Source organism: Zea mays, chromosome 1, assembly GCF_902167145.1.
Source record: "Zea mays cultivar B73 chromosome 1, Zm-B73-REFERENCE-NAM-5.0, whole genome shotgun sequence".
Lineage (NCBI taxonomy): Eukaryota > Viridiplantae > Streptophyta > Magnoliopsida > Poales > Poaceae > Zea > Zea mays.
Genome location: NC_050096.1, coordinates 243329848 through 243338143, shown reverse-complemented (window position 1 = coordinate 243338143; position 8296 = coordinate 243329848). Strand labels below are relative to the sequence as shown.

At 40.3% G+C, this 8296-nt stretch overlaps 2 protein-coding genes across 2 annotated transcripts; both read left to right on the top strand.

Annotated features, from left to right (window-relative positions):
* The first annotated feature begins 2304 nt into the window (after positions 1–2304).
* Positions 2305–3491, top strand: LOC109943760 (N-terminal acetyltransferase A complex auxiliary subunit NAA15). Its single transcript, XM_020547258.3, has 3 exons — positions 2305–2413; positions 3044–3149; positions 3358–3491. Exons 1-3 carry the CDS (start codon positions 2370–2372, stop codon positions 3454–3456), a joined length of 249 nt encoding a protein of 82 aa, XP_020402847.2. The 5' UTR covers positions 2305–2369; the 3' UTR covers positions 3457–3491.
* A 2283-nt stretch (positions 3492–5774) lies between these two features.
* Positions 5775–7026, top strand: LOC109942144 (ADP-ribosylation factor GTPase-activating protein AGD1-like). The gene is made up of 5 exons (XM_020543657.2): positions 5775–5804; positions 5886–5927; positions 6176–6307; positions 6708–6829; positions 6919–7026. Exons 1-5 carry the CDS (start codon positions 5775–5777, stop codon positions 6998–7000), a joined length of 408 nt encoding a protein of 135 aa, XP_020399246.1. The 3' UTR covers positions 7001–7026.
* The last annotated feature ends 1270 nt before the right edge of the window (positions 7027–8296 follow it).

The window sequence follows — 8296 nt, the reverse complement described above, 5'->3', positions numbered from 1 at the left end:
CAAAACAATACATGGAGAATGTCTATTATACACCATGTACATCTTCAAATCGTAGTGATCTACAGTAATAAAAGTATGCAGTGAACTCTGATGGATGCGATTTAGAGAGGACCTGTTCAAAAATTCGGCATGTTATTATCACAGCAATACCATAATATGCTATTTGAACAGGAAATTAAGTGATGGGGTCATGGGGAGTTTGCATTGCACCTCAACTGGTGTCAACATTTTCTTCTTACGTAATATTCTATCATACTTTTGCTTCTTTGTGCCAGCTTTCAGGCCTTGCCAAGGAAGACTGGGGGATTCCAAGATGAAAAAAATGTTATGATGCACAAGGTTATAGAAAATTCTAGTGAAGAGAAATAGTATCGTACCTTCCTCTTAAGAAATACATCAGCACATAACCAAGAGATTCCAGATCATCTCTTCTGCTTTGCTCTGTAAGCAAATGAAGAAAGGTTAACCCAAATTCATCTATCAAGGCATCTAGATATGTGGATGAATATAGTTTGCAGCTAATTGACTACAAGTTCACAATTGACTACAAGTTCACAAATACTGTTACAGGTTTTGAAGAGTTTTAATTTGTTTCAAAATATTTGTCTTCCATGTTCCCTTTGGCCTAGACTCTGATCATTTAATGCTCAGATACTGATGAGACAGTAGGGCATATCCATATTTACAAGACATAAACTCACCTAAGATGGGTATTTACACTGGCATATCGTGCTGTTCCTGTGAGTTTTTTGTTTTCCCTGTGGCACAACAAAGAAAATATATTAGCTTTTTAAATGATAACACACATAAAGAAAGACTGGCTAGAAGCTTAGAACCAAAAAAAAGAACCTCCAGGAGAAAAAAAAATGTAACAGGAATTTTCATTTCAAAAAATGAAAAGTTAATGCTGATCTGTACAGCAGCGTTTTTAAAATGTTTAACATTTGATATTACCTATTTTTATTATTAACTTTCTACACACATTGTTCTGAGTGTCGTGGGCTGCCCCTGGCCTGCTTATGCAAACCAACCTGACCACTTCGGTTAAAACCGGTGCAAAACAGCTTCATATTATTGTCAGGTACCAGGTTAACCTTTCAAGAATGACCAAATTTAGCCCAAGAAAAAAAGTACAACTGATCAAAAGTTTCAATTTTCATGTAGGCTCAGAACCAAGAACACAGTCATGTAAGCTGTTAATAAGTTGTTGCATAGTACCACAAAAAGGTTTATGGTGTCACTACAAGAAACTAATAAATGTTCGTGGGTTAACTTAAGAACGTGGGTACCGACATTCTTAATTGAGTTAAGTTCATGGGTTTGTTGAAGAACGTGAGTACCCACGTTCTTAGTTTAAATTCGTGCGCCCTAAATAAAACCGTCGAACTTATAGTATTAGAAACGTGGGTACCCACGTTCTTAATTTAAGTTCGTGGGCCACGTCGACACCGTCGAACTTAACCCAAACTAAAGCCCTAGCGAACCGCGCGTGCTCTTCTATCCCTCCTCCACAACGCCGCCGCCAGCCCACGCGCCCGCCGCCACCGCTCCTCCCCCGCGCGTCGCCGCTCCTCCACGCGCCCGCCGCCACCCCTCCTCCACGCGCCCACCGCCACCGCTCCTCCACCGCGCCCGCCGCCGCTCGTACGACGCCGAAGGAAGGTAGGTGGGCCGTGGATTCATTCGATCCACTGCTATCCAGAACGAACGATAGATGCACCGACCGATTATCCTTTGCTCACACTCAAATCCTGCAGGTTCGTTCCCGAGAAGTTCGAGGAGATATTCGCCAGGCACGCGAGGACTGTCCCCGACGCCCTGACCTCGGACGAGATCGACCAGCTGCTCTAGGCGAACAGAGAGCCCGGGGACTACAGCGGGTGGTACGTACATGTAAAGCCCAAAAATGGTGGTAATTTCCCTCCCCAATGCTCGTACAGCATCAACTCTCACTCACTCCGTTTTTTCTGTCCTCGCTTGCGCACAAATCGAAAGGGCTGGCGCGGAAGCGGAGTGGAAGATCCTGTACAGTCTCGGCAAGAACGGGGACGGACTCCTCCGCAAGGACGTCGCGAGGAGCGTCTACGACGGGACTCTGTTCAGCTGGCTCGCGCCCAGATGGAAATCTCCCGATAGGGAGAAGCTGATAAGCGTGGTCCGGGAGAACTGAACCGAGAGGACCGTGCCATATCTGCGTCCTCTTGTTGTGTTGCTTATTGGTAGCACAAGGCAGATCCGACTAGGATAGGATGTCGTCTTACGCTGCTCTAATATTTTATTTTTCATCTTTTACACAGACACAAATGAGGGACTTGTCTGGCTTTGTTGAGACTAGGCAACAACTTTTGTCATTAAAGCCAAATCACCGCATGAACTGGATTGGTTTTGCGGTTGCTCATCATTTGAATTCTGAGTATGCCACTTTCTAGTCGATGTCGATTAGAACCAATCATATATGATTTAGCATAATATGTCTTGGAACACTACTGAATTTTTATATGCTACATATGCTATGGTGAAAGTACGGTAGCAAACTTCATCCCAAACATTGTTGAGTGTGCACTGTAAGCAATTGAAGTAGTACACGGTATAAAGTGCGAGATGAATACAATCTTCTTGGCTCATGGGTTCCTTTATCATGTCAATTATTTGATTGCTCTTTGTCATCATTGCAAAACATACTTTGTATAATATATGGCTTTTTCATTTTTTTTGCATATTGGTGTTCTTTTCTTTTAAGTGTTTAGATAGCTAAAGGTCCATTAGTCCAGGGTTTGCACAGAAGTCTCTGACTCTCTGCCTCACTTGTATATACCTCATTTTTATAATTGAGTTGTACAGCCTGAAGATATTTTTTCTGTGATCCAAACCTGGCCACTTATATTTTTGTTTCTATTCTTTTATATCAGATGTAGAAACTTGTTCATTTATTTGTGATCTATGTGCTAAAGATTATGATTAAGATAAAGCATTTACTGCATGAAAGAATTAATCACTTAACGTGGTTGTTTGACTTGGAACTGATACTGATTGTCACTTGCAGTTCTTCCAAGGCAGTAGAAGTATTGGAGGCATACGAGGGAACACTGGAAGATGATTATCCTCCAGAGAATGAGCGATACGAACACAATGAAATGCTGCTGTATAAGGTTTGTGTTTCTTGAATAGGATTGCAATTTCTTTTATTAGTATTGGATCAGAAAAAAATGTTTAACATTTGGTGTCTGTTTTGGTTCACCGTATAGTATTCTGTTCAATTGCTCTACATCCACCTTCCATGTCGTGTGAAGCTTGTGGTTTGAGTTATGAAATACTCAAATAAGTGGTACCTAATTATTTTCTATTTTTGATGTCAAGTACGACCGCCACTTCGCCGCCAAGTACGAGCTGGGGAAGGAGGTGGGCCGCGGCCATTTCGACTACACCTGCTCGCGCCCGCCCGCAAGGGAGACATGAGAGGCCAGGTCATGGCTGTCAAGGTCATCTCCAAAGCCAAGGTCTTGCTATTCGTGATCTCACAGTGCTCTTTTATTGGACGCACGCCATGATCTTACCTGTTTCAATCGGCTCGGTTCCTCCACCGGATCATGAACAAACTATGTGGGATGACATAATTGCCATCCTGTTGTGATCTTTTTTAACTCTCTTTTAGTAGATCAGTATCTCTGAAGTGCCACTACCACAGGTGTTGCAATCATAAGTTCATGATTTGCTTCTTGGCTGACTTGCAGGGTGATCAGTTTTTTCCCCCCGATGGTATTGGCATTGGCATTGTCATTTCCCCACAGGGTTAGAAGTACATTGTAGAGATCTTGTTTCAGCAATGCCGCATTTAATAATGTGCCCGTTTTCATGATCTGAGTGTTCAACTGTTCATCCATCTATCACCTGTTTCTTGCTTTTTTGTTCTTTCTGTAAGCTATCATGGCATAGTAGTTTATGCAGCTGTAGATCACTAGCTTGGCGGCGACAGAGTTCCTTGTGAGACCTCAGAGAACCTGTTCCCGAGTATCTCCATCATATTGTTGTTCCTGCCATTAGTTTAGGTGTCCCTTGGTCCATTCTGCGTCATTTTATTATATGATCATAAGTAGAAGAAACATAGGGAAAAGTGTAGGAACTAAAGAAATGTCTCTTAGATTCTTGGCAAAGCTGAGGACATGTTGATATTGGGGACTGCTTTCCACTGACATTGTTCTGATTGTTGAATGATTTAATTTTGATCTCAGTTTTACTTGGCATCTAAAATGTTTGTGCAACAAGTTGTCGAGAAAACCTAGTGTACGATAGGCGACACAGAAGAATTCTACGTGCATGGGTGCATTGATGTTTTCATGCATGTATATTGTCGTTTTTTGAGCGATACAACATTAATTAATTAATGACTATTTTGGCCTGCTATAGTTTTTGCTTGTGCTACTGAAATTATTTGAGCAGGAGATGTATTTATTGAATCTATTGTGTTTCTTCCTTCTATATAGTTCTTTATTTGAATTGCGTGCAATTTTATTCCTTGTTACAACATACACACATACATGGTATATACTTTTTGAGGCTAGAAGCTAACAGATGCTCAAGGGATCCTTTCAATTAAGATTAAGGTTCTCTTAGACAACCCATCAGTTAGCGCTAAATTCACTTTCGTAGCACCTAGCTCACTGCACCAGGGGAAAAATATATCTTGATCTAGATTTTATATTTAGTTTGCAAAATTCACCTCATTCCTTTGTTTTTCTCTTGCAGATGACAACGGCAATATCTATTGAGGATGTGCGCAGAGAGGTGAAAATTTTGAAGGCGTTATCTGGACATTCCAATCTTGTCAAGTTTTATGATGCTTGTGAGGACGCCCTTAATGTCTACATAATCATGGAGTATGTTTTTCTTCCTTGACTTTGCATAATATTGATCTATGTAAAAACAGTGAATATTGCATGTGCTGTTTATCTTGAAACAACATATATGATAGTGCTCAAAAGTCGCATTGTCTACCTTAGGGTTGATGTTCTCTTGCAGCACATTAACATTATATACGGTAGCAGGCCATTCTAGGCACAAACTGAATCAGGTATTTTTCGCTTAGTGCTGAGAGCTGACCCTAATTTTGACGACTCACCATGGCAATCAGTATCGCCTGAAGCTAAAGATTTTGTCAAAAGACTTCTTAACAAGGATTACAGAAAAAGAATGACTGCTGCACAGGCACTCTGTAAGTACTCTCAATGTTTCACTATGTTTCTATTTTTTCTGCCAATTTGTTGTTCTTTCATATTTTTCTGCCAATTTGTTGTCCTTTCATATTTTTCTGCCATACTTGCGTTGCTGCATAAAACTGTAATATTATTGCTTGCTGAATTCCTAAGACAGAGTGTGCTGTTAACTCGTGAACTTGTTGGTTTGGTTATAGATTCGTGAGAAGTACCTATCATTGAAGAAAGGTACCCGACCAGACATAACAACGGCAATTGAAGATGTAAAAACCATTCTTATTCAACATTTTATAGTGTTCACACAAATAAAGGCTTCTCTAACTCCCCCTAAACTAAATAGCATTTGGTAATAACCAGAAGCTTCACAGTGCTCGATCTTCATTTGAGCAAGCCCGTTTCAACCTGGTACGATTTGCATTGTCCATTACTTTGCTCCTTAGTTTCTAAGCTTATATGCTTACCATGCCATTGTTTGCCATGTCCATGTTAATTTCTCAGGTCACTTCACTTTCCCATGTCGAGGCAACGAAGAGATATGAATTTTTGGAGGCTGTTAGTGCGACGATGGACTCACATCTTCGATATTTTAAACAAGTACCTCCTTGCATATTTTGCCTTGTGGTGTAGCTATGTTATGCATGAATGTGATTAATCCTATCAATTTCTATTTGTCAGGGATATGAACTATTGCATCAAATGGAACCATATATTAATCAGGTAACTCTTAAACTATTTCTCTTTGTATTATGGTGTTAATGTTTTGCTCTAGTAGTTACATATCTTATTTCTGCTTTTAATCCAGTAGTTGGGAGAGGTGATCTTTGCATGAGTCCAGTAGAATTTGAACCTTCTGTAAGTGATGATTTAGTGCTGGAGAAGAAATCTGGAAATGGGCAGCATGATGTCAGAGGCACACATCATCACAGAACCAGCATGAAACCTGAAAAACCAATTGACTTGCTTAGAAAGTTGATGGCAATAATATGTGTGCTGACTGTGGTGCTTTAGAACCTGATTGGGCATCATTAAACCTTGGCGCACTTCTATGCATAGAGTGTTCTGGGGTGCACAGAAATCTTGGAGTGCATATATCAAAGGTATCTACAAAACCTTTAACTGTTAATTCTTTTAAATAGACTCTTGTTTCTCTTGATGGTTTTGCAATATTTATTTCTGCATTCATTTATTCTTTGAAGTCTAGAGGTTGAAACTTTAAAGTCTAGAAGTTGTTTCAGTGTGTGCATGATATCAAATAGACTTGGGCTTTGGTGCAGTGGTGCTATCACACCGACAGCTACACCTAAAGCTACAACACATGTTTTGCATAAAGAAAGTGAAACAGTTTTTTCTCGAACACACAGAACTCACATCATTATATTAAGGAAGTGAAATATGATCGTTTTTTATAGCTTAGTATCATTTTTCTATTGCTAATTTAGGATAGTTATATATTTATTTTGATAGAATAGTAGCCTAAACACATGCATCTTATTTCAGGTTAGATCTCTGACACTTGATGTCAGAGTTTGGGAGCCATCTGTAATCAATCTCTTTCAGTCATTAGGCAACATGTTTGTCAACAGTATTTGGGAAGAGATGCTGTCAGATGATAATTCAAGGTAATATTATTGTTTTGAATCTCTTTATGAAGTAATTCCATGTCTATTGCTCTCCAGGTAACAAACTCTCAAGATTGTTTCTTTTGCAGTGCTGATGGATCAGACACATCACAGTACCTCTCTGTTAGCAAGCCTAATCTCTTTATGAGAATTTTGGTTTATTTTGTTTGATTCCGGCTCTCATCAAGTGACTCCTCCCCCTCACGCTGACTTTGCGGACAGGTGTCTCAATTCTAGTGGTGGAGCTACGAACAACAATCTGATGTCCTGATCGAGAGCGATGGAGCTAATGTTTGAACTTGTGAACTAAAAATATAAACTATGGGTGTGAACTTATGTATTTGGAATTATGTGAATTTGTGAACTTATGTATTTGGACTTGTGTGAATTTGTGATATGAACATATATCCATGTGTTTGAAATCTGTATTGTATGTGATATTCTGTGCTGCATGTGATTTTATGTTTGTCTAATTTTTCATTTCTGTAATTTTTATTTTTTTCTGGAAAAGGGATAAGAACGTGGGTACCCACGTTCTTAATGTTAAGAACGTGGGTACCGTCGAACTTAATGTGCAGCCCACGCAGACCCACACAGGCCACATAAGTTCGACGGCCACGTGGCCCCGTCGAACTTAAGGTTAAGAACGTGGGTGCCGTCGAACTTATGGGAAAGAATTCGACGGCCCCCGTCGAACTTAAAAACGCACGTTCTTAACCTTAAGTTCGACGGTACCCACGTTCTTAACATTAAGTTCGACGGTACCCACATTCTTAACCTTAAGTTCGACGGGGCCGTCGAACTTACTTCTCTAAGTTCGTCCAAAAATCGCCGTCGGCTATATTCGTCGGTAAACCCACGTTCTTACGGTAAGTTCGACGGCTTATTACATTAAGTTCGACGGTTTTTCACCCACGTTCTTTAACCAGTTTCCTGTAGTGTGTGAACTATGCCAAAATGCCAATGGCATAAAAAAACATCAAGTGAACAGGAATACAGACACAACTATGGGGTCTAATTGGGATGGTACACATGAACAATCTCCCACTTTCAGGATGGTAAGTTAGAAGTAGCTTTATAATTTTATAGGCATAAATTCTGTACCTGTATGGTATGTGCTTATGAGTTTGGAGATCTCGATACTTGTTCGCAAGGCCATAGTCGATGACAAATACCTGTGGAGTGCGCTCAACTGCTTCAGATGGTAGGCACAAGCTAGTAGTCATTTCTCATAATAAGAAACATCGCTCAACTTCACTGTTACCATTAGACATCAGATAACAGGAATTAGTGAGAACATGGAGCGGAGAATATTCCAGCGCAGAATATGATACTGTAAAGGAGTGATCCGAGTAAAGGCATTGAACACAGAAATTTACCTTCGATAGGCTAGCAGCCCAACCAAAGGCCCCAGTAGCTACACAATTCCTTGCCCATGCAAGCAATGCAGAAGCAAGGCCAAAGTAT

What these genes read in the sequence shown, in the direction of transcription:
- LOC109942144 (XM_020543657.2), top strand. Translation starts at nt 5,775, where the DNA reads ATGGACTCACATCTTCGATATTTTAAACAA. An exon ending in ATCTTCGATATTTTAAACAA is followed by an intron (nt 5,805 to 5,885) that starts GTACCTCCTTGC and finishes TCTATTTGTCAG; the next exon opens with GGATATGAACTATTGCATCA. An exon ending in CTGTCAGATGATAATTCAAG is followed by an intron (nt 6,830 to 6,918) that starts GTAATATTATTG and finishes TTTCTTTTGCAG; the next exon opens with TGCTGATGGATCAGACACAT.
- LOC109943760 (XM_020547258.3), top strand. Translation starts at nt 2,370, where the DNA reads ATGAACTGGATTGGTTTTGCGGTTGCTCATCATTTGAATTCTGA. An exon ending in GCTCATCATTTGAATTCTGA is followed by an intron (nt 2,414 to 3,043) that starts GTATGCCACTTT and finishes TGTCACTTGCAG; the next exon opens with TTCTTCCAAGGCAGTAGAAG. An exon ending in ATGAAATGCTGCTGTATAAG is followed by an intron (nt 3,150 to 3,357) that starts GTTTGTGTTTCT and finishes TTTGATGTCAAG; the next exon opens with TACGACCGCCACTTCGCCGC.